General features: G+C 42.3%; 2 protein-coding genes and 2 long non-coding RNA genes across 5 annotated transcripts in view; 1 reads left to right on the top strand and 3 right to left on the bottom strand.

Moving 5' to 3' along the window:
* Positions 1-9,030, bottom strand: part of LOC134219697 (TP53-binding protein 1-like) — a 48,227-nt gene extending 39,197 nt beyond the window's left edge. Inside the window, exon 1 of one of the 2 annotated variants that reach the window (XM_062698528.1) lies at positions 8,456-9,030. In XM_062698528.1, coding sequence (XP_062554512.1) covers positions 8,456-8,501 — 46 coding nt within the window. In that variant the 5' untranslated portion in view covers positions 8,502-9,030. The remainder of the gene's footprint in view (positions 1-8,455) is intronic. The other variant, XM_062698529.1, reaches the window with a different exon arrangement.
* A 488-nt stretch (positions 9,031-9,518) lies between these two features.
* Positions 9,519-10,492, top strand: LOC134223401 (uncharacterized). Its single transcript, XR_009982563.1, has 4 exons — positions 9,519-9,537; positions 9,771-9,888; positions 9,948-10,192; positions 10,362-10,492. It is a non-coding gene; the product is annotated as an uncharacterized LOC134223401 (long non-coding RNA).
* On the bottom strand, positions 9,839-11,241 carry LOC134223400 (uncharacterized). The gene is made up of 5 exons (XR_009982562.1): positions 11,011-11,241; positions 10,850-10,928; positions 10,720-10,791; positions 10,130-10,665; positions 9,839-9,964 (listed from the first exon to the last, which is right to left on the bottom strand). It is a non-coding gene; the product is annotated as an uncharacterized LOC134223400 (long non-coding RNA).
* A 7,190-nt stretch (positions 11,242-18,431) lies between these two features.
* The window catches only part of LOC134219257 (patched domain-containing protein 3-like), a 68,962-nt gene continuing 61,800 nt past the window's right edge, over positions 18,432-25,593 (bottom strand). Inside the window, exons 3-7 of the mRNA XM_062697966.1 lie at positions 21,844-22,090; positions 21,700-21,785; positions 20,955-21,627; positions 20,033-20,894; positions 18,432-19,976 (exon numbers count right to left, since the gene is read on the bottom strand). Of these exons, the coding sequence (XP_062553950.1) occupies positions 19,051-19,976; positions 20,033-20,894; positions 20,955-21,627; positions 21,700-21,785; positions 21,844-22,090 (2,794 nt within the window). The 3' untranslated portion in view covers positions 18,432-19,050. The remainder of the gene's footprint in view (positions 19,977-20,032; positions 20,895-20,954; positions 21,628-21,699; positions 21,786-21,843; positions 22,091-25,593) is intronic.

Below are 25,593 nucleotides of genomic sequence, written 5' to 3'. Positions count from 1 at the left end.
ACCTGGCCATCGTTTGCTGGATAGGTTTTAATTATTCGACCTCTGAGCCAGCCGTTACGTACAGTTTCGTCGACGATTACTACGAGATCACCTTTTTGAAGTGGACGAACATTGAAGAACCATTTAGTTCGTCGAGCAATAGTTGGTAGATAGGACTTAATCCAACTTGTCCAAAACTGATCCAGCAAATGCTGCATTACTTTCCAGTTGGTATGTAGAGACACTGGCTCACTGATGGGAATTTTCACGGGACTATTCACTCCACTGGAGCTCATCAAGAGGAAGTTATTGGGAGTGAGAACTTCCTGGCCAGGAAATTCAAGTGGCACGAATGTAAGCGGTCGTGAATTAACAATCATGGTGGCCTCTGAGAGTAATGTAGTCAGTCCTTCGTCATCTAGCTTTTCACGGTGTGCAAGCACCTTCAAGGCGTCCTTGATTGAACGGACTTTCCGTTCCCACACACCACCCATATGCGGAGCGGATGGTGGGTTAAAATGCCACTCTGTTGCAGCGTTAGTAAAGCTACTGGCGATGGCGAAGTTGATAGATTTTATTTCTGTAGCTAATTCTCTGGCGGCACCTCGAAAATAGGTTCCGTTGTCGCTGAAAATGTTCTGTGGAGCTCCCCTTTTGTCAACAAAACGGCGAATAGCCATTTTACATGACTGGATCGTCAAGGTATGCACTACCTCTAAGTGTACAGCACGTATAGACAGGCATGTGAAGATCGCCACCCATCTTTTCGCATTACTACGCCCTTGTTTAATGATGAGTGGACCAAAATAGTCAATGCCGGTGTGCGTAAATGGACGAACAAATGGAGTAACTCGTGGCTCCGGCAATGGAGCCATTTTTGGTGCATCCGGTTTGGCTCTGTATACGCGGCACCACATACACTGCTTACTGACCTTCTTCGCCACTAAACGTAGCTTAGAAATATAGTAGAGCTGTCGAAGCTCGTTAACGACAGTCTCGATGCTGGCGTGAGCGTATCTTTGATGAAAGCGTAGCACTAGTAACTCGGTAACGTAGTGCTTTCGGGGAACAATTATCGGATTCCGGAAACTGTAGGGATAGTAAGCTGCCTTTGGATCAATTCGGCTTTCCATCCGCAGCACTCCGTCGTCGTCTATGAATGCCGATAGTTTTGACAATGAGCTAGTTTTGGGTAGCCTTATTTCTTTCACCTTGGTTGATACGCTGTTTTTCAAAATGGAAATCTCCTCTCCATACTCCTCTGCTTGAACTAATCGCCATAAGCTCTTTTCGGCCATCACGTAGTCTCGACTAGTTAACGTAACCGTGCCTGATCGGGACCGAACTTGTTGTTTTGTTGAGCAGCAATTAACGAAATGGTAGATATAGGCCAAAGATCTAATAATATCTTCATACCGTGAGAATTTAGTCCAATCTAGTACTGAGTCGGTCATGATTTTGTGGTGTAGGTTCGTTGCCCTCATTTCTTCCATCGGTTCATCCAGTTGTAGTTTCTTCACTGGCCATTCTTCTTCTGGTAACCAGAGAAAATCTGGTCCACGATACCATTTGCTTTGCGAGTCGAAACATGGACCGTTGCCCCACTTAGTTGCTGCATCTGCGATGTTGAACCGAGTAGATACCCATCGCCAATCTTCTACTGTTGTTTCTTCTAGGATTTCCGTTGTTCTGAACTGCACATACGGTCGATACTTGCGAGGATCGGCACGTAGCCATGACAGAAGAACTGTTGAATCAGTGTGGAAGTACCGTCTGGTGATCTGCAGCGAATGGTTTTCCGATATGGTTTTCATGAGCCGTACGCCAATCACACCTGCGTTCAATTCGTTGCGTGGTATGGATTGCGGTCGTAATGGCGTAACCTTTGCCTTGGCAGCTACCAGAGAACACCGGGGGATTCCGCGATCAATAATGCGGAAATAGGCAACGCTGCAATAAGCGAGCTCACTCGCGTCCACAAACACGTGTAGCTGTAAAGAGCGATAACTTTCCCGTTCATAGTTGGGGAAATAACAGCGGGGAATCTGTAGTTTGCTCAGCTCGGGAACCAGTTTTATCCACCGTTTCCAATTTAAGAAGTCACGATCGGTTATAGGATCGTCCCAATTAATTCCAGATCTCCATATGTTCTGGATAAGGATTTTACCGTGAATTGTAAAGGAAGCTATCAGGCCAAGCGGGTCGAAAAGACTCATTACCACACGCAAAACTTGCCTTTTAGTAGGCACCATTTTACCAGATAATAGTGGAAGGAGATCCTTATGGAACTCAGCCGAGAATACAAACAGATCTTCATCCGGTTTCCAGAGCATCCCTAGGACACGTTCGGCAATTTTGGACTTTTCGGCGATGAAATTCTTTGCTGCTTGCACCGTGGTGTATTCCGCCCCGATGCGTCTCAGGATTTCTTGATCGTTCGACTGCCAGTTGCGGATCTCGAATCCGGCTTTGCTATGTATTTCGCGAACTTCGACCGCCAGCTTGACCGCTTCTTCGATAGTGTCTCGACTATCCAAGTAGTCGTCTACATATGTGTTCTCCTTAATAGCCCTTGCTGCCTCCGGGTATTCTTCTTGGTACTCCAATGCATTCAGATTTTTCGCATATTGAGCCGAACAGGGCGAACAGGTTGCCCCAAACGTCGCCACGTCCATGATATAAATGTCCGGGTTTGAGGTGGGGTCCGCCCGCCAGAGAAATCTTTGTGATTGTTTGTCCTCTTGTTTGATACGCAACTGATGAAACATCTGTTTTATGTCACCAGCTACAGCAAACTGCTTTTGGCGGAACTGGCAGAGCACAGACATGAGTGGCGTCAACAGATCTGGTCCAGTTAGTAGCATGGTGTTTAATGAGACACCACCTACGCGCGCGGCAGCATCCCATACGATGCGCACTTTATCAGGTTTACGTGGGTTGCGAACGATTCCAAGTGGTAGGTACCACACTCGAGGGTTGTTGAGCTGTCGCAACTCGTCTTTAGTTGCTTTATGAGCGTATCCCTGTTCCTGATAATCCCGTATCTGTGCTTCCACATTTCTTCGGAGTTCTGGATCAGTTTGCAGTCGTCGTTCAAGGCATTTAAGCCTCCTTACCGCCATCGGATAGCTGTCGGGGAACTGTATTTCTTCGCTTTTCCATAATAACCCGGTTTCAAACCGTCCGGATTCTGTTCGCCTAGTAGTCTCTTTGAGTATTCGTCTAGCTCGTAACTCCTCCTCTGATTCTTGCGCAGGTGTAACTGTTACACCTAGTTGTTCCATTTCAAAAAACGCCTTCACTAAATTATGAAGTTCCTGATCCTGAGAGCAGTCACAAACGTGCATCATAGTTTGGCCTTTCACTGTCCCCCGTCGTCCACCGAATATCGTCCAACCCAGTTTTGTCTTGATTGCAACTGGCTCTTCATCTCGTCTCTCACGCTTGCTGAGTTGCAACTTCAATCGGGCGTTATCAGCCCCAATCAAGATCGTCGGAACTGCTTTCGAATAACTTTTGATTGGCAGTCCTCGTAGATGTGGATAATTACTTACGAGTTCAGAGTAATCCAAGCTTTGCCGCGGAAGTCCTAGACTGGCAACCGTCTGTACTTGTGTTAAGACATACTGCGCTTTCACACCATCCCCAGATATTATAACTTGTACACGTTTGGATGTGGGTTCATTTCGCGTTACATTGTTTGACATAGCATTGTAGACATAGCGAGCTTTTTTCCCCTTCTACGCCGAGTTTTTCCGCAATACTGTTTTCAAGAAGTGTCACATGGGCTTGGCTTGGTGTCGGATACTGTTGCAGATAGTACGGCGGTGGCCAGTACGGTGGTATTGGTTGCTGGTACCACGAAGGATATGGTAGATGCGCTTGTGGTGGCAGGGACGGAATTTCGTTGCCTGTCGTAGAAGGAAACGCTTGGTGTGGAATGTAGTGATTCGACGCGGGCACTCCCACGGCTAACCCTGCCATACTTTCACGGAACTCTTGATTCACGGGGGGATGCGTAAAGAGAAGGGGTTCATTGTTGTTGGCCGTTACCGTAGAAGTCATTACTGTATCACTACTTCTGTGTAGAACCGGCTGACGCGCCGTAGATACAGTTTGTCCGATGACATTGACCGGCTTTCTCGTACCCACCGCTTCGTTTGCGAAAAGTGTTGATACTTGTGTTGTCGTAGGAATTGTGAGAGGTGCTTTGCATACCACAATTGGCGCCATTGTGGCCGAATGTCCTGCCGCAGGAAGTTGTGACATCCTTATTCTCGAAGAAGACAATGTAGGGAGTGCCGTTGTGCTCAAAATTTGGCTGGTGGAGAAAGGCTCCATTGAACATCCAGCCAGGTTCATCGATGCTGCGGTGTAAATCGGCACTGACGATGCTAGTTTCATGTTGGAGAAATTGCTCTGGATTGGTTCCATGACACGCGTACATTCAGGTGGGGGAAGAGTTTGGTCGTTTGTGTTTGCTGGCACTGCTCCGCTTAGCGTGAAAAGATTTTCCATAATTTTTGTTGGTTTTTCTGAGAAATTTAAGGGTTCAGTAGGCCTCGATGATTTCGTTGGAGGAAGCAGCTGTTTTGGTAATCCGACCGGTGTATTAGAAAGAGATAGATCTACTTTTTCCGAGGAAGCTGTGACTCTTGGCTGTTCATGCTGAGTAGTCGTGTATTGCTGCTGATCCTGGGTGGCCATTTGTGGACGTTCGTACGGCGTTGCCTTGGCTCCGGTTTCTACCTGACCCGAGATTATTGGGGTAGAGGTTTGGCCGGTTTCTGGCTGTAGTTTCTCAATAACCTTATTTTCCGTCGCAAAATCCTGTTCTGCTACCCAGTCTCCAACTCTGCTATGACGACTATGTCGGCTTTGATGGCTTCGCAGACTTCCAGCTACCGATCTCCTAGCTTCGATCTCTGCTTCCAATTGGTGTTTCGCCAACAGAAATTCACGTTCTTTGTCGGCTTGTTCTTTCCGGATTTTGTCATCAAGGGCTTTGGCTTCCGCAAGCTGTCTTAGCCGCAATTGGGCGCTCGAAGCCGTCGATAGTTCGGATCCGCAATACGTAGAACAGTTCGGACAACGCCAGGAACGATCACATATTGAAGATTGTACGCCTGCGCATCCAAAATGCCACCAACCGTTGCAATTATCACATGCCACCATGTCCTCGGCCGCATCCGGACGATTGCAACTCTTGCAACTGATTGTTCCATCTCGAAGAGTGAGGTTAGGGTTGGTCACGCTCATCGTGACTCGTTAATTTCGAGTTTGTTAAACTTTTTCGTAGCCCGGGCGTAGCGCGGCTCGACTGAAATTATATTTAAGATTAATCGAATGTTCAATCACATTAATAGGTACAAATTCGGTTCACTTACAATTAAGTTTTCTGATATAGAGCGAGTAGCTGTTAAACCTACACTTGCTTCGGGGTTATCGTTGAAAGCCTGTTATTATTATACAAGGTGAATTACAGTACCTCATTGAGTGGACTAATTCAATACTATTACTCACGGTTTTTTCACTATAAGAAAATTCTGTTCATCCTAAATTCACTTCTGGAGAATATAATACGTGCGGAAATCTATCTAGGAATATTGAATAGTAATCGCACTATTAGACGTAAGAATATTTATAGGACTATTTAATTACACTTCACCTTCTAATGAACTCTGAGGTTGCTGGAGTTCAATTGGTATGGTATTTTCTACGATTTAGGCACTAATATAAACTGTTGAATAATTTAGCAATAATTTGTTTCACGTGATTACAATGCTTGCTGTTTCGATCAACAATATTCTGCTAGTCATCCCGGGTTGTCGTATCCTTTTGACAGGTTCATCTATACGACGACGTTTGATGCTGAATGTAGTGGTAGGTTACGGAGGCGCCGTACATCAAAAAAGGGTCTATCTGTCTCGCGCGTCAACAAAGTTCTTACCCTTATAATACTTGTTAAACGAGTGCTCAAGAGTATAATGCATTCAATAATGGCTTGGAAATATCAAAAAAAAAAAAAATGTGTAAGCATAGACATCAAATGTGGAGTCCCTTCTCAACGCCATTTTGCTATCGAAAACAAAAGCCTACGCTCCTTATTTATTAAATTTCCACCCAAAACTAAATCCGCGCGAAGCCTCAAAACCGTTATGTAAATCCGCATCAAATCCGCGAAAACAGCAAAAACCGCGAAAATCTCGAAATCCGCGTAGTCGTAACAATCCTGCGCTTTACAAACGGAGTTGCCTAAACGTAAACCCAAGCTTTGCTGTGTGGTCTGCATACGGGCCTCTCGATCCCGAAGTCCATGGTTCGAATCCACTCTGCCTTTCATAAGACGGCCTTGGAGCAATTTCTCAAACTTTATATATTTTGCTAACAGATTTACATTTGATTTGGTTGATGATAATGGTAGGCACAAATGATTTTTATTTTGAACTTTTTTTTTGCAAACGGTAGTGCGAAAAAAGTGACTTTAGTGACCATTTTTCGAAAAATAGTGACTTTAGTGACTTTTGGATGTAAATAGTGACTTTTTAGTGACTAGGCTCAAAATAGTGACCAAGTCACTAAAAAGTGACTTGCTACCAGCCCTGCAATACGGCACAGAATGCGTTCTCCTTTTTCAAACTTCGGCAATCCTTAGCTATACATATGACCATACTTCGCACATTTTCGACACTTTGGTCCTTTAGGTGGATTCGGTTTCTTTATTTGCTTACCGGGGTTACCATATCTTTTATTCGTTGCGAACGCCGATTCACTTGACAAAATACGCACCTCTTGAAGTTTCGTTTTGATAATGTCGCCAGTGATGGCTATGCCCGAGTTCTCCAGCGCCATGATCATTGGACGATAATTGTCAGGTAAACCAGCCAACAACAGGGTTCCAATCCATTCTTCGCCGATTGCCCGTTGAGTTGATGTGCAGTCGATATGATTTGATTTACGTAAACTTCCAGAGATTCACAAGATGACAGTTCAGTCTTGATCAATTTGTGAAGTAAAGCGACTTGCCTAGTCAAACCTGAATCTTCGAAAGCTTTCTCTAGTTTTACCCAGACTTCACGCGCCGTCGATGCTTCTTTCACATGAATATAATTGATGGGATCAAGAAGTAAGATGATCTTCGCTCTTGCCATACGATCCTTGTTTGCGTTTACGTCTTCGTAGGTTCCGTCGTCCTTCTTCTTCGGTTTCACAACGCACCAGATATCCTCGAGCTCTAAAAAAGTTTGTACAGCGAACTTCCAGGTGGCCCAGTTATCTCTACCGGTTAAACGTTCGATTCCAGGAAGATTTGTACCGACTATGCTACTACCTACTACCAGGTACGAGACGGCATCTTAAATATCATAAGTTTTTTTCAATAATGGTTTGCGAATAGGCCCATAACCTATTAGAGCAGCGCAATAAAACGACTTGCTTGTATGGTGGTTGATAACAGAATGATTTTAATTTATTATTTGTCATTGTTGGCATTAATGAACGGCTTACTATGATTAACATGATTAACATCACAACAGAAACTATTGATAAATATTGTCCAACTGTTGAAAATTAAAATTGGCAAAACTAGCGGAAATCTTTGACTCTGAAGCCGTGAGGTAGGCAACAATTTCCTATAAATGATCATCAACATTGGAGTTAAAAACAGTAGCATTTAGATAGGAAATTGTCAATCAGTTGATTGGTTAATTTCCATAAACCATCCTAAACGGTACTTTGCCCAACTTCTTATATGGGGTCGTTTCTGGTATTGAACCCCTTCATTTAAAAAAGCAGATTATTTTTATGATTTTAGCAAAATAAGAATCTGGCATTTGTTCCGCCTTAAATATCACTAGATCAAATTTTACAAACCCTAAAAGTATGTAAATTCACCGAGTCAAAGGTTTTTGCGTAGGTGCCGCGTAGTAAAAAAAAAAGCCAGAGTCACAAAAATAACGTAAAACATCCCGTTTTTTTTTCAATTGGGTACTTTATTAGCGCGATTTTTTATGAATTTTAAAAGTTCATCACGGTAAAACATCACGTAAAAAACGACTCAAAAATCACGCGCATAAAAAACGGCCAACAAACTGATTCCCGTTTACACTCTTATGTAGTGTCAAAAAATTGTGTTCACTTAATATTTGCATTATAATACAAAATTTATTTCATAGAAAAGAACATCCCAAGTCGCGAAGATGAGTAGAGAATGCCAAACCGCACACAAACTCATCTGTCATGATTTCTGCAGAAGCTGACTCTTGCTCTGCTACATCGAAGAACAAGAAAAATGCTCACCGATGTAGAAAAGGTGTTTGCTGAAAAAATATTACCTGTTGACCCCCACTTCACCCACAACCCGATTTCATCCTTATCCAAACTGGACTTTCGAAAAGATTTACATCCGAGTTTGCAGCCCAAATAAAAACTCAATCAAATGCCCCCAAGTACTGAAGCTCTTCCTATCGGTACTCACCATTATTGGAGACAGCGACCTCCGCCAGGTTTGATTCCGCTTCCATTTTTCTCCGCTAAAACGCTCTACACAACTTTTCGCCTTCCCTTTGCTACTTTCCTCCGTGTAATGCCGCTGCCGCCGCGTGTTGCCGTCTCACTTACTCCCGGTGGCCGTTCGTCCCGTTTCCACTTTATACACTCGCTGGCCAACACAGTGCGTTGCTTTTGATGCCTTCTCCGTTGCCACACTCTTCCTCCACCGCTTTACTTCACCCACTCCACCGTCTCACCCGAAAGCAGCAAATCCCAACCAACAAAAGAGAAAGATGTCCAGCAGCAGCTCCTCTTCTTCGTCGTCGTCGAAGTTGTGATCGCGAAAACTTTCCCGCACACTTTTCACCTACAAATTCCGCTTTGAATGGGCACTTTTCACTTTGATCGAACGCGTAACGAACGATTCTACAGTTTTCCACCAGTTTGAGGCTGATTATACGCGAAAAACACGACCAATTTCCGTTTCGCCGAGCCCGATCGAGTCGCTGTACTTTTTAATGCACGCGAGCCAGCGTTGCCAAGAGCGGACGTTTGGCAAAAAATCGACAGCTCGAAACGGTGAAAAGCTATGGAAGCGTTACCTTTTCATAGGCATAATAAGTTCCTACTCTAATATTCTTATAGCCCTTACTAAAAAGAATAATTATCTCAACTTCTTTGCAGATCAACTATTATTTGTTTACGAGTTTAATTAATAAGAAAATGATGTAAAAAATGGCAAATCTTTTAGGAGTTGATTAATTTCAATTTAATATTTTTAATACGACCTAAATGGTTTCACTGGAAAATATTTGCCATCACTGTTTCCAAGCCGCCATCCAAGATGGACGTCTGATGTGCGAATCTTGATCGGTGCCGCTAGTTGTTGGAATTTTCTTGCAGAGACGTGTTACGAAATAGGCCGTTATCTTTTTTGAGAGGTGTACACGGAAGAAACAAAGTGCTCAAAAGTTAGTTCTTTTCACCCAATTTTGAAATAGACCTACACGGAAATTTTCGTTTTCCCATTGACCATAGTGCATGATAACGCCCGAATAGAAATAAATGGTACGCCGAATGGTTGATATTATTGGCATTCCATTCCACTTGTAATCATTTTAAACTGTATGATACTTGTACAATTATATGATTGACAGAAATAAAACCACGATCGTATATAATAATTTGCAGATTATACATGTTATAATAAGGATTACCTGATATCATACTATTGTATACGTATCTAACCATAAATAATTTAGATATTCACCAACACAGAAATGAAGTTGTTTCTTTTTCAGTGTGATAGTGACAATCGCATCGGAAACAGATCCAACTGCCATCCAAGTTTTATTGAAGTCAATGGCGGTGTGCATTGTGTTTGTGCGAAAGAAAAAAAAATAACGGATTATAATGCATGTAAGTATAAACTCAACTATGCAAAACATGAATAATATATATTAATTGTTTAATTCCAGAAATATCAACCTCATACCTGTAACGGTTATATTGAAAGCACAGAACAGGCACGAGTGTGAGCTCCCTCGGATGATCTGTTGACACTGTTTATACACATGCATAGGTGCGCTGGTTCGCATGTATGTGAGACCTGATCAAGTGTTGCATTTTGCATCGAGTGTGGATCGAGGAGTTGAGCTACCGGGAAACAGTACGCCTTTACGCCATGCGGATGTGGTTGAGCAGCGAAAAAACGCTTGCGAAGGTGAGAATAATTTATGATGGGCTTGGCTTAATAACCATTTTATATAAAAATCAGCGCTGGCGTTCTAAATATTCCATGGGGCATGCTTATCAAGAAATCGGGGCATGAAAAATACACATCCAGGATTGATTTCAAGCTGTTATTCATTGTTTTCTTTGATTTCTTATAGGAACATGCAGCACCATCGAAATCTGCGAAGAGGCACTGATGATAATAACATAATTTCAATATAATATGGTATGTAAATAATAATTATATAAGATGGTAAATTAAATATAAATAAAACTTGTTTGATGATCATTTATTTATTATTTATAAACTGAGAAAACACCTTCTTAACTATCATATCCAGTATCGTAGTTCGTAGAATAATATTATACATCCTGTGGTCTGTCCGGCCAACGGAGCGGAATAATTGAAGAGACGGATAATTCCAATTTTTTAACGATTTATTGACGGTTGTTAAAAAATTCCTATAATTGGATAAATCAGTTTCATACAGGCCACATTGAGTTGGTCTTACTTACGTTTAGTATATAACGTCACGCTTTTCTACCGTCCTATTTCCCTCAACTATTCGTTAGCTATAAACCTAGTAACTATACAGAAGCTTGATTAGCTTTAATTGTTTTTGACCGAATTATTCATAAGGCTTACATTGAATTCATGTATCCAACATGTGTGTAAACTAGGGTTATAATTGGTTGGTCGGGTCACCGTTCTAGAATTCAGAAAACTATAAAGAAATTCAAGAAACTAACATAGAAATTCAAGCAAACGCTAAACATCGAGGCTTTACAAGTTAGAGATCTAATTACCTCAAGATTGTAGTAATGATTAACAATAATATAGAAATATATAATTTTAGGAATTGAGATCGCATAAACTCTTGTTTTGGCTAGAATATCCCACTACTTTTTCTTCTTGCTCTCATTCATCGTTCCCTTATCCTCAACTGACGTTCAGTGTCTGTCATCGTTTGACTGATCCGGGTTTGAAGAATGATCGTTTAGATGCGAGGGGTTAGAAAGCGAATCGTTCTGGTGGACCGCGTCGACCAGGGGGTCGTAACACATCCTATAATACGGTTATCATATAATTAAATAATTATTACACGCTTTTCAATCTGGATTGAACACTGAATATTATTTGGTCCGGAATTCGTTTTACGAAATCTCATTCTACTAATCTTCTTTGTAAAAATCGATTATACTCCGAATCATTGTAAGAAAAAGAAATGATGATAATCTAATGATATCTGGTAAAATCGCCCAATAAAAATATATGAAAAAATTGGCCTTTTTGAATGGTAACGATACTTAACGACCCATTGAGTGTATCATCTAAAATCAAATTATTATAGACGCTATCATAAATATTATTCGTAGTATAGTTATTGTTTGATACTTTTGATGATTCCATTAAAAATTCCATTATAATTCGCTGTAATCAAAAAACGATAACTAGAAAAATAGATGTATAATATCATTCTATTCGGGCGTTTAGATTGACAATTCACAGAGATCTTTCACCAAGACTTATAAGCGAAGTTTTTTACCAGGACTATAGTCTCCAGTAGGGATCCTTTAATGAGAGATATGCGAAAGCGGCCATTGTAAGCCAATCGAGCATTGAGAACCGTCAGACGAGGTTGAGAGGTATTGAGATAGATTTTAAGAAAAGTTTCATCGAATAAACAATTTGTTTTACTTTCGCGAGTAGAAGTAATCTAGTTTATGTATTGTGTTTTGTCTATTTGTATTGCACTTTTATTTTAGTGATAATGCCAAGATGAAAGCTGTTCCCAGCTCGTGTGTGTTGCCGTAGATGGTATGATTACCTCTAACCGTTTCGCACCATTGATCCCTTACAACAAACCACCTGCAGCGCTACGATGCCGAATCCATGGTCCTTGAGCACATCTGCGAGTATGCGTGTGCTCCCGATGAAGTTGAGAGATTTGCAGTTCCACGAACCGAGTTTCCAATTGCTAGTCCCTTTTCGTCGCAGTGGTCTTCGCCGGGCTGCGAAATGGTGAGTTGACATCCGGGAAGGGGCGCCTAACATAGCTCTGGTCCTCACAAGTTCCAATACTCACGCTTCCACGGGTCTTCCGATGACAATTGACCGCCAGCTAAGGGTTGCGTACTTAGCTGGTAGTGCAGCCTGGGCACTGTTGTCCTTCTGACATCAGCTAGAGTGAGAGGGTGCGTCCTGTGGGGTCTGCCTAGGATGTGGTGGGGTTCTACAGTGGGCTCTGTTGAACTTCTATAAAAAGCTGCATGTGTCCCCAAGCAGGCCCTATCAAAGCGACCGTGTGCCGCTCAAAGCGCACTAGCCTAGTCCTGGTGTTGGGTGGGACTTTAAACAAATTTGACCTGACCTATCGAGCGTCTGTCCACCAAGGAGGTGCGGCTCCAACAGCGTCTGTTCTGGCATCCAGCGGCTGAGTATGAAATGCTATTCCCCGGAAGCTATACCTAAGATGGCAGCCCCATTCCGGTGGATACAACATCTATTGGGCCAACAACCTACTGTTCCCGAAACATCAATTTGTTCGAGAATCCGATAATGAAAGAATACGGACTGATTTTACGGCGACGACTCTAAGCGCGAAACAACGGACACGAATAGGAACATGGAACGTTTTAACCCTAGCCCAGCAGGGTAAATTAGCACAACTTGCCAATGAGGCACGCCGCATGAAGCTTGAGATCCTGGGACTGAGTGAAGTCCGTTGGCCAAACTTTGGAGAACACAGAACGCCGTCGCGACAAGTTCTGCTATACTCTGGTTTACGAGGTGAACACGCTCCCCGGCATCGCGGAGTTGGCTTCCTACTAAGCGCTCAGGCAGTGGGTACCTATAAGTGAAAGGATAATTGTTGCCAGATTTAGAGCACGGGTCCGAAACCTAACTATAATCCAATGTTATGCGCCAACCGATGCTGCCGATCTGCAAGACAAAGAGAACTTCTACAGTCAACTCAATGCCGTCGTAGATAGAACTCCGAAGGGTGATATCAAGATCTGTTTGGGCGACTTCAATGCGAAGATCGGATCCGACAACTTGAACCATGATCGCATTATGGGACGCCATGGTCTCGGAGAATTGAGCAAAAACGGAGAGCTGTTCGCAGAATTTTGTGGTAATAACATCCGCATGACATCCGCTCAACTACTACATCGTTTATTTCGAAATATCTGGGACACCGCAACTTTCCCGGTCGACTGGATGCAAGGTATCTTAGTGAAGGTGCCCAAAAAGGGTGACCTGACTGTATGCGATAACTGGCGAGGCATTATGTTGCTGTGTACCGTTCTCAAAGTTCTGTGCCAAATTATCCTAGCCCGGATTCAGGAGAAGATCGATGCGACTCTCCGGCGGCAGCAAGCCGGATTCCGTGCATCATTCTGGAGCAGGTCAACGAATTCCAAGAGTCCCTTTACTTGGTATTCATTGACTAGGAAAAGCTTTCGACCGTCTCAATCTCGAGAATATGTGGGGCGCCCTGAGACGCAAGGGGGTTCCTGAGAAAATCATCGGACTCATCGAAGCACAGTACGAGGCCTTTTCGTGTAGAGTGTTGCACAATGGGGTCCTGTCCGACCCTATCCGGGTCGTAGCTGGTGTGAAGCAAGGATGTATTCTATCACCGTTACTGTTCCTCATCGTAATAGATGAGATTCTGGTAGATGCGATTGACCGTGAACCAAACCGCGGGCTGTTATGGCAGCCTATAACCATGGAGCACTTAAACGACTTCGAATTGGCTGATGACGTTGCACTCCTCGCGCAACGACGCTCTGATATGCAGAGTAAGCTCAACGACCTTGCCGAGCGCTCCTCCTCGGCAGGTTTAGTCATCAACGTCAACAAAACCAAATCGTTGGATCTAAACACGGTGACTCCTTCCAGTTTCACAGTAGCCGGGCAACCAGTGGAGAATGTTGAAAGCTTCCAATATCTTGGTAGCCAAATGGCGTCAGACGGCGGTACCAAGATCGACATAGGCGCACGAATCAAGAAAGCAAGGGCGGCCTTTGCTAGTTTAAGAAATATCTGGAAAAACAGGCAGATAAGTGAACGCACCAAAATACAAATTTTCAACTCTAACGTGAAATCTGTGCTGTTATACGCTAGCGAAACATGGTGTGTATCAGTGGAGAACACTCAACGGCTGCAGGTGTTCATTAACAGATGCCTGCGGTATATAATTCGGGCCTGGTGGATCTCAAACAACGAGCTCCATCGTCGTTGTCACCAGAGGCCGATAGCAACAGAAATTCGGGATCGGAAGTGGGGCTGGGTCGGCCACACTCTACGTAGGGGCGGAAACGAAATCTGTAAACAAGCATTAGACTGGAACCCAGCGGGACATCGCAGCAGAGGCAGACCCAGAGGCTCATGGCAGCGAAGCCTCTATAAAGAAATAAAAGAAGTCGACCGAAATCTAACCTGGCAACAGGTTAAAGCGATAGCCGGGCAACGCACAGGATGGAGATCTTTCAAGTCGGCCCTTTGCACCACCGGTGTTTTTTTACAAGGGAGAATGCATTTACACACTAACCCAGTACACGTGCATTGTAGTTGCCAAACTACCACACGGAAGTGTACTGGAGTGTCGGACTCGACCATACCGGTAATACCGACTAAACTCCCATCGTTTCCCCCAGGAACTACCTCCCAGTACTACTTCTGGGGGATGGCAGTACTAAACGTACTCGCTCATTCTCGCTCACACAGGCACCCGTCCCATGCGAGACTGACTTGGGTGCTCGCTCTATCGCACCCTCAAACACACCCTACATACTCTGTTGCACCTCTGTCATGCCGTGTGGGTCTAACTTGTGTGCCCACCCTTCTCATGCCATGTGGGTCCAACTTGTATGCCCACCCAAACCCTTGATTCATGCTCATGCACTCCATGCTTGCACACACGCTAACGCTCCTATGGGTCTGACTTGTGTGCCCACCCTTCTCATGCCATGTGGGACTAACTTGTATGCCCTGCCCACCTTTATCGTACCATGTGAGACTGCTCACCTCTTTCATTCAGTTCGCGCTGACACATACTACTCGAGTCATTCGACCTAACACTCCCTCTGGCATCCCTTGTGGGATCCACCGGAGGTGTACAGGATCCATAAGTAAAGTAAGTAAGGTCTTCGCCGATGGTTCCGGTCGGTACTCTCTTGTTGATTGTTCGTTGCGTGAGTTTTTATGGCTGACTTGCAGCGCCTGACACCAAAACCCCTAAATTTCCGGAGGACCATTCCTCCTGGACCGTGGTGCACATTTTCACTTAGGATGTGAGGTGTATACCAGTCTTATTGCATCAGTTTCGTTGCCTTGCGCTATACAACACAAAGTCAATCGCATTCTCCTGACATCACTGTGTGACAAGAGTCAACCATCAGCATGATGATGTTGCCGACGTTGCCGGCCGGCGTTTTCCCGATCTTCATTGTGTTGTGAAGTTCAGTGAAAGCCAGACGTGTCCTTTGGTCAGCAGATGCATCGCATGTGTTTTACGGATTGAAATATTTGAATATTTACAATTAGATTTATGGTATCCAGGTTCAACGAAAGGTTCCAGACATTCGACTTTGTTACCTAGGCTAGGTTACCATAACGAGCCTGGATTAAAAACAAAGAGACGCTGTTACGTAAGTTATGATTTTGCGCTATGTTGACTAATAATAATCTAGTGTGCAAATATGTTCCGTGCACAAAACCCAGTGTAAACCCGATTGAATGTAAACACTCAGAAATGCTAAAGGGCATAAACTTGAAAATAAGAAACCCACATAAATTTTCTGTCACACGAGAGTGACAGCGACCACATCCGCTGCAAGAGTGAACGAAAGCCGATGGACTAAGTGAAAATCGGGCTGACCTGTGGCTCATTGCGTGTGTTACCGTTGCATTCTCGCAAAAAAAAAGGTGAACCGGAACGCATTGACCGGCATCATCAAAGGTGCACAGAAGAAGCGTGACAGAACACAGAATTAGCGCGGCAAAGTCCTGGAACAACCACACAACGTGTGTTGGTTTGGCGCAAGCATCGAAATTCCGGGGGGCCAGACATCCAGCACCAGTGTCGATTACCACACGATCGATCGACTGGGGGAGCGCACTGAGGGGATCTCGCACGGCGTCGTTCTTTCCGGACACGGTCCACATCCGACCAACAGAAGTGCTTTCCCAGGAAGCTAAAGTGAACACACATTGTTGGCGTTCGGAGAAGCAAACTGACGGGATCCCGCACGCCATCACTCTTTCGGAACGTGGTCCACATTTGAGCAACAGAAGAGCCTTCCCAGGAAGGCTCTTTCTTTTGTGCTTTCTGCAGCTAGACACGCTGATCAAGAGCAACGGCTCCCCGAACGAGAAGCAAAGAGCGACGACGATTGAGGTGAGGGACTACCGAGGGATCCGAGTAAGGACCACACTGCGTGAGAGGTAGGAGGCGAAAAGCGTTCGAGTGGCGTAAACCAGCTCATTCGAGAGGCGGTGTGCAGGGATCACACTCGGTCAGCTCCTAGCAGCGGGGGCGAGGTAAATCTAATTCCTCTTCGGCCGACATAGCGCCCCATCTGCGAGGTACCTGTGGATCGACGAGCCCTTGACACAGACAGGGGTCCCCAACTCACCTTCGACGGGCAGGTCTGGTTGATGACAGGTATGCGGAGAGATGCACGAAGCAAAGGTAGCAGCAGACGTGAGTGCTAGGATTAAGAACATGTAAAAGGGAAGAAGAGAAGCATGCATAGTGAGCAGGAGAGTAGGGCCGCAGAAAGAAGCATGGAGGGTATGAAGCACAATAATAAAATGTTTGCACACTAAGTCTTGTTTTGTGGCGTTTGTAGTTGACTAGCCCGGCCGACTAATCCCCTTTTATCACGGAAAGGTCGTTTCACAACAACGCAATACTCCTACCTTTAACAACCTTGTGCTCGATTGGAACAACCGATTTGACAGCAAATGCGCTGTTCCAATTTTGACACTTCATCTCTTTGTTATGAGTGCAGCCTCTTTAGGTTACCATATATTGATCATGAATGTTTTGTGCTATTTGTATAATGATCTTTCTGACAACATTATTGGCTTAACTGTTTGTTTTTAATGACGATGTATTTAGACTGATTTCATAATTTGTGATTATACGAATATTTTTGTAATTTATTTTGGTTTAGTTTTTTACTTCATTAAGACATAGGTCAGATGAAGGGGATCATGCAAATAAATAAATGTAAATATTCAAACTCATCAACTTACTAGATTTCAAATCATCAATTCAGTCTTTTGAATATTCAATTTCAACTTTTTAAATGTTAGCCATTTAGTTTGTGTAACAATATTAGGCACAGTAATAGCATCGTTGTATTTACAATGAGTTTTAAGATACGTTTCAACCCAGCTGATGACTTTTCCTCCAAAACCTTTTCTTAACAAGGACTTCAATACTTTTGATTGCTTCCAATAATTTACCGCGCTTGCTAATTATTGTGTTTAAGTAGTTTGCTTTTTTCGGCAGTCGTGGCACATATATATAGAAATTCTCACGTAAGGCTGTTGCTTCCGCGTTGTTTAAATCCACACATTTTGTATGCAAAACTATTTCACCTGAGGGCGCTCAATGTTCAGGGCGACTGGAAGCGATTGGCTCAGGATCGAGTCCAGTGGAGATGGATACTCCATTCGGCGTAGGTTCATCGAAGAGCTGTACTACCGCGATTCGCATAAGAGTCCCATGTCGATTTTTGACGATTTTGATTTTCTTCCAGAAATAAGCTTAAAATGCCCTCATATTTGAGAAAAACTAATAAAATAATTGACTAATTCTAGAAATATGAAAATCAAAAACCACTTGTGTTGTCCCATCTTGTTATTTATTCGCACAACAGTCACATTCCTGATTTTGATACACTTTCGAACAAAAAATAAATATAATTATGGTCCATTCAATAGTTCCATAGCGATGTATACAGATCAAGAATATTATGCCAATTTTTCAGAAAGATAGCAGGTTTTATCAATTTATTAGATTTTTTTGTATTTCTCCATGTAAAACGAGTTTGAAAAATTCAACGGCATATTACTCAAGTTGAAGAAAACTGACATGGGACGCTTATGCGAATAGGGGCAGTGTAGCCCATCAAGTATCAAGTAAGTATTATCTGGTCTAATAAAATGATTTAGGAATTTCGGATCTTTTATTCTGTCAAGATCTAACTGCAATGTTTTGAATGATTTTATTGTTCTTCAACTACAACACCTCTTAGCACTTACACATGTAATGACTTTGTTTAAAAATACCTTTCTCAGCTTAATAATACAAGGATCACAATGGCATCACGTGGCCTATAATAAATTTGACCACATAATAAGGCTCATGTATGCAGAATTGTAGAAAGTTTTTTTTGACTTTATACCAATCCGATCGCATTGAGCCTTATTGCAACACAAAGAACAGATACCCAGACTGGCAATTTTTTTTGCCAAATATTTCAAAAACGAATAAATAGTAAAAATATCAACGTCTTTTTTGTGCTTATTCAAGAAGTAACAATGCACCTTGTTAAGGTTTATACCCGGTAAACGGTATGACTACTAGGGTGTGCCGGAGCGCACTTGAAAGCTCAAATCAAATACCATATGTTCAAACAAAGCGCGTCACCTCATATACAATCTATCACCATGCATGCTATTACTACTGTACGAGTAGTTTTGTATGCCGATTTTTTTAAACACGTTTTGATTTGATTTTGGGTATCTATTCTTTGTATTTTACGTGTTAAGTCATGGAACGATTCCAATGTTTTGTTGCGTTTTCAATTGTTCAAATTCTGGGATCAATCTGTTTGCATTGGCTGTTTCTCCTCTTCGTTTTGGGCGAACTTCCCATTATGACGCTTCTGATCATCGCTGATGGGCATCATTTCTTTTTCTATGTCACTGGAAAGCCTGTCATGATCATCTATGAAACCACTGTAAGGCGGAGGTCCTACTATGCTTAGGATGACAGGCAAAAGGACCAGTCCATGGAACAAACCAATTACAATAACTAGAAGGAATATTTTGAAAAATGTCCGATAGGTGTATGCTTGAGATCCAGATAGAATACTAAGAGCTAGGATAGTCGATCCTCCTCCATAAAGTACGGCGGCACCGATGTGCAATACGGTATCTAGCGAGCGTCGATTGCGGTTACCATGACTAATAGTTAGGAACGTATGACCTATGTGGGCTGCGTAGTCTACGCAAAGGCCGACGGCCAATTGCAGAGCAATGCAAGAGCATATGTCGAGAGTAAGACCCCACCGTTGCATAAATCCACCAACGTTTACTAACGTTAAAACCACGCATATGAAGATCCAGAAGCAGATCTGCGGATTGACAATTAGTACAACTGAACAGAACATCACACCGATCATAGCCAACGCTATGTTTCGGTAGATTTCCGTATCGATTATTTCGTCAGTGACCCAATTACCAAAAATTTTCGCCCAGAGTGTATTGAATTTGTCTTTCGATGAAAAACGACTTTCGGCGAGCAGGACTTCGACGGCATGCTTGGAAGGAATGTAATCTTCACGCTCACTGAAAGGACGGAACTTAAAGTCGATTGTAGTGACAGTAATGTTTGGTGCGGGCTCTCCACACTGCAACTTTGTAGCGAATTTGAAGTTCATTTGATAGCGCCCACCTTCATGGCTGTATAGAAATTTGGACAGGTATTTGCGAAAATCTACATCACTAAGCACGACTTCTCCAATATCTGAAAAAGGGAGAGATCATTAATATAAAAGTACGATAAACCTGAAAGAGTTTTACCTGTGTCATAATTAGTGTGCACAAAGTCTTGGAATTGTTCGACCCATGAATCTACGCTGTGTAGAATATCGGTCCTTTTTTCCAGTTCGTGAGTTATTTTCAGCAATTCTTTCAGTTCAGCCGTGTAGTTGTAATTTCCGAATAGCAGCATCGCTTCGTACCCATTGTTTGGGTATTGTTCTCGACTTTTAACTATGAACTTGCTGTAATATGTCTCTTCCGGGATAAACCAGTTTGGATCAAATTTTTGACGAAGTTTCATCAAGCTTTCAATGTTGAGTCCCGTCATGGAGATGACTGCAACAATTACGAGAATTTTTCCTACAGGCGTCAGAATTATTTTGGAATAAACAAAATCAATGAATCGGTGCATCAGGTTTAATTGGCACCATAGTTGAGTTGATTTCTCGTCATGTATTTTCCAGGGAATGAACGAATTCCTCCGTGAAACTATTCGACGCTCATCCAACGTGAATATGGCAACGTAGAAAGTGATGACGAATATGAACATCATAAGAACGCCGAAAGCTGCGTATATGCAGAAAGACTGTAGCGAGGGAAGAACGGTGATTGAACCAACTCCGAATGCGACGATGTCGGTGAGAGACGTAACCGTGATCGAAGCGCCGGCATGCTTCATCATGAGTCCCATTCGTTCCGCTAATGGAAGATTTGCATGAGTTTCTCGAATCTTTCTGTAGCAAGCCATCATAACAAACATGTCGTCTACGCCAAGCCCCATAAGTAGAAACGGAAGACACGTGTGAACGGGACCGTACGAGACACCCAACATTGAAACTATTCCGCTTCCTGCAGCGAAACCCATTACAATACTCAGTAAACCAATGGTTCCTAATATTACCTGGGGAGAAAAAGGATATATGAGTATTCAGATCCTTAGAGAAACATAAATAACACCCACTCTGAATTCAGTCCAGCTGAATTTCGATAGCACCAGTTGCATGTAGATGAACATGACAACACCTCCGATCATCAGCTTGTCAATATCTTTGAACATCGAATCGGCACTGATATCTCCATAACTGCGACCCGCTGCATAAAACAACTGCGTTTCATTATCCGAAAAATTCTCATGAATTTCTTCAAGCGCCTCTAAAAATTGTCCTTCCCACAGCATGGCTTCCTCAGTAACCCAATCCTCGGTACCTGCAGCATTACCACTGATGTCCGAGTTCACCTCAGAAAAGTTTACATGTATCATCCAGTTGGAGTTTAGAGCCGTAGCGGACACAATCCGTCCGGTCCAATCGCGCTGTATTCCTCCGAGCAGCTCGGCGAAGTCAACTGTGTGTCCCGTGACGGGACTGATTTTTGTGTTGTTCAGTTTCTCCACGATCTGTTCTTTTGTGAGATTTGCAATCACCGCACGATCGTACTTCCACAGTTCCAGAATACTACGCTCTAGACATCCTACCGGCAATCTGTTGATCAGCGGACAATACATAAAACTCGGTAGATCAACGCTTGGGTTGAAGAAAGCTTTCTGCTTTCTCGGTCGTTTGGTAGTTATAAGCGAAAGGGCGTCTTCCCGCTTTCGTCGCTCATTCGCAGTGTACTCCGCTATCAGAGGAACTCTATCATGAGAAAAAAAACAAACGGAATGATTTAATGATTTTTAGGAGAGCTTTAGCCGTTAAGATTCTTACTTGAAACAAACTTCGTTCCATCCAATCGTTTTTCCATGGCTGTTGATGACCGTCAGATTCATGATTTTGTCCGTAATATCGGCGAGCTTTAAGATTCATAAATGTAGATTAGAGCAAGCTATGTACCATCATTTAAACAACTACCTTTTGTAATACTTCCGGTGTCAGCACATCCGGTGCAGTCAGCATGACCGTTTCGATGCGGTTTCCCTCTTTGAAATTATCGATTACCCAGTTGGTGTCGTGAAGGAACTTTGAATCTTGAGGAATCCACAGCTTCATGGGACTCTTTTCCTGGTGAAACCGCAGAAATCCCAAGCTACAAATGGCGACCACCAACCAGCAGGCGATGATCGTACGCCATGGGTTGTTGCCTACGAGCCGGCCCAACCTGGAAAAGGGAATGCGACAAAAAGGGGCTTAATGGATGGCTGATGCATGCCTATTTTTAAATATTTAGATATTATGATGAGTCAGATCAGAACAATGACTGGCGAATTCGATAAAACGTGATCACCGAATATTTTTTAGCTTTCAGTCACGCAACATGAGCAGCAATGTCAGATGACAGTACAAAAAACTTGTAGATATATCATTCGCTTATTATTCGGAGGTGTTGTATGACACCCAACTTAAACATTAGTTACTCCGTGTTGGGCCAAAGCTGACTTTAATTTCCGACGATCGACGTCACAATGGCTTGCCACCGAGTTCGTACAGGTTCGCGCCGGTTATAGTCCGTTATGCCAATCGCGGTGAGGCCATGGTCCAATCCATGCGTGACAACCACAAACACTTCTCTGTACAAAGTGCAGGAAACGATTTCGCGCGAAGTTCAAAACAGAAAGCCAAGTCAAGTTCAATGTCATGGATTGGATCATAAATGGAGAGGTGCTGGGCTGCTGTTGTCTTCAATTTCTATTGAAATATATGACGTCGGGTTTCAACGGTCAATGATCAGATAAATATTTAGGCAAGACACGTATGGTATGGAGGAATTTCCAACCAAAAACTCGTTGCTTGCGTATGTGCGGTAAATTATCCGACCGGTAAATTGGTCTGAAGTGCTTGTTTGCATTGCCATCTTATTAAAGTAGATTTCAATTCGATTGCGGAATTGAATTTGCGGATTAGTTTGTGGGCATCTTTTATTTATTATTCAATCATGATAGAAAGTTTCTCTAACTTGCATTCCTTACGAAATTTTTGCGCATCTCCATCCTAGAATTTTGATTAATTCTGAAAAAAACTTGAAAAGGATTTCTTAAATTTATTTTCAAAATATTTTTTGGAGAAATCTAGGAATTACTTTGGAAATTAAAATAGGTATTTCTCTGGTACTTTATTGGAAATTCCATCGTAAATTCCAGTAAGAATTCCTTCGGATATACCTTTAGCTGTTTAGCAATTCTTTTGCAAAATCTATCCAAAAATCTTTAATACTTTAGAAATTTCTTGGAAAATTTCTTCTAAAAATCTTTTACAAATTGTTTCTACGTCATGAATTCCCTCCAGAGTTAATTCAGAATACTACGCCTTTAATTTTTTGACATTCCTCCTGAGATTCCTTCGGAAAATCCTCTGGAAAGTCCTTCGTAAATTCATCCAGAAATCCCTTCGGAATTTCCTTTTCCTTCTAATAAAAGCATATAAAATTTCTACAGGAATTATTCCGGATATTTTGTTGGAATTTTTTTTTCCGGATATTTATTAAAAAATAAAATGAAAAATCTTAAAAGAATTTTCGGATGGGTTTCTAAGGGAAATATCAAAAAAATTTCCGGATGAAGTTTTCGAAGCAGTTCCTTGAGGCAATTTCCAAAGGATTCCTAAAATAATTTCTGAATGTATTTCTGAAAAAAATCCTAAGCGAAATTTCAAAAGAATTCCAAGAATTTCTTTCTAGAGTTTTGGAAGGGATTTTTGAGGAATTACTGGAAGCATTTATTTGAGAATATTCTGAAATAATTGCTGATGCAATTCCTAAAAAAAATAAACCGATTCAATACGGTTGGGTCATATATGACCCAAGACCCAAGATGAAAATCAGCTGTTAAAAATCAGTTTTAAGATATAGCTTTCTTCAGCAAAAATGTTCAAAATTGACTGTTCCATCCAGGAAAAATATTGCACAGGTCAGGTCAGTGACGGGATAATATTTGAACTCAAGAATGGTTTGCAGTACCATAGCTTTTCTGGGAATGTTGATTTTTTGTATACTGATGTAATGATGTTCCATGGGGTTTCTACAATATAAATTACTTTGTTGATCTTGTAGACCCTCGAGATCTGAACTGAAGAATAGTTTTAGTACCGTTGATGTTCTGGTAACACTGCGATTTGATAAAAATAGTTTCATTATGTCTCATGTACCATTGACAACTTAAAAAATTAGGATTGAGGCCCCGTTAAACGTTTTGTTGTTTATGTAGATCATCTTCTTCTTCTTATTGGCATTACATTCCCACACTGGGATAGAGCCGCCTCGCAGCTTAGTGTTCATTAAGCACTTCCACAGTTATTAACTGCGAGGTTTCTTAGCCAGGTTACCATGTTTGCATTCGTATATCATGAGGCTAACACGATCAGTGGCGCCGGGAGTGGGTGGGACAGGTAGGACATGTCCTACGCATGAATTTTCCTGGGTGGGACAGTCAAAGCATTGTCCTACCCATGATTATGGTAAGAACATATGAAGTCATTGAATGGCAAGAATTTGTGTGTTAGCAGCAGAATATGATTTTAAAGCTAATCAGAGTCCAAACAATAATCATAGATGTTTTTGGGACCCTAAAGCAATGGACTACTGATTGTTGTTTAGGACTTCAGGTACTTTTAAATCCCTAAAGCGCTCAAAGATGTCTAGGCTTTACAGAGGTGAAATAGAAGTTAGTGAAATCGGCAAATGCGATTATTTAAATATTTTAGAAATTATGATAAAGCACAATTGAATGAATTATTAAAAGCCCACGAAAAAAGCTTTCTTCAAACCTCAAGATTGAAATCTGAGGATCCAGAAACATACCGAAGACCGCTCGTAAAGGGTTCTGAGCTCCGAAAACAGATTCTTTGACAATCATGTGATTTTTTGGTAGTTTGCTTTGGATCGCTAATTCCTGGAGGTAATATGAAATCCTAGCAGTTAGAAATAATTGATTGAAATCCATTGAATTTTTTAAATTTCTGTGACCAGTACCTCTTCTTGAAGCTTGTAAATATCTAGACCAACATTTGAAAAGGGCGTAACAGCCAAAATTTATTCCTTCTAGTTCTTCGCCTACATATATAGCTATATATGTGGACAAAGAATAAGAAGGAATAAATTTTGGCTGTAACGCCCTTTTTAAATGTTGGTCTAGATATATTCGATAATCGATAATAGAAAAGCATTATTTTCCCTAAAAATAGAGGAAATTTTATCAAATTATATAAATATTTAGGCCGCAAGAACTTTTTTCGTTCTGATTATTTTAAGAATTGTATTATATTGCAAGCATAACTTTTCCATTTTGAAATGGATTTCATATCAACATGGTACAGTTATGCTTTCAGCGGCAGTATCGGTAAAATTTGCATCGATTTCTCAATACCAGAGCTGTTGCCCAAATCGGTGACATTATCGGTGGGCTAGCGGCAATCGTTTCTGCCTATGAGCAGGAGATCATGGGTTCGATTACATGCTTTGCCCTTTCCTATTCTGTATGCCTTAGTTCTTTCTGTGTTTCACGTTCTACCAAAACGATTCCTACCGTTACAGTTTTCACACTAACAGTTCCAAAAACTATGGCACCAATGGGAAGACGTAGAGTTCTCTGTTCCCTTATTAAGTATAGGTATCCAAACTAACCATTCTTTTCCCTTCAGCATTCACAAGAACGGGGCCAGAATAGATAT

The sequence above is a fragment of the Armigeres subalbatus genome, chromosome 3 (assembly GCF_024139115.2).
Source record: "Armigeres subalbatus isolate Guangzhou_Male chromosome 3, GZ_Asu_2, whole genome shotgun sequence".
Lineage (NCBI taxonomy): Eukaryota > Metazoa > Arthropoda > Insecta > Diptera > Culicidae > Armigeres > Armigeres subalbatus.
This window is presented reverse-complemented; position numbering and strand designations above follow the sequence as displayed.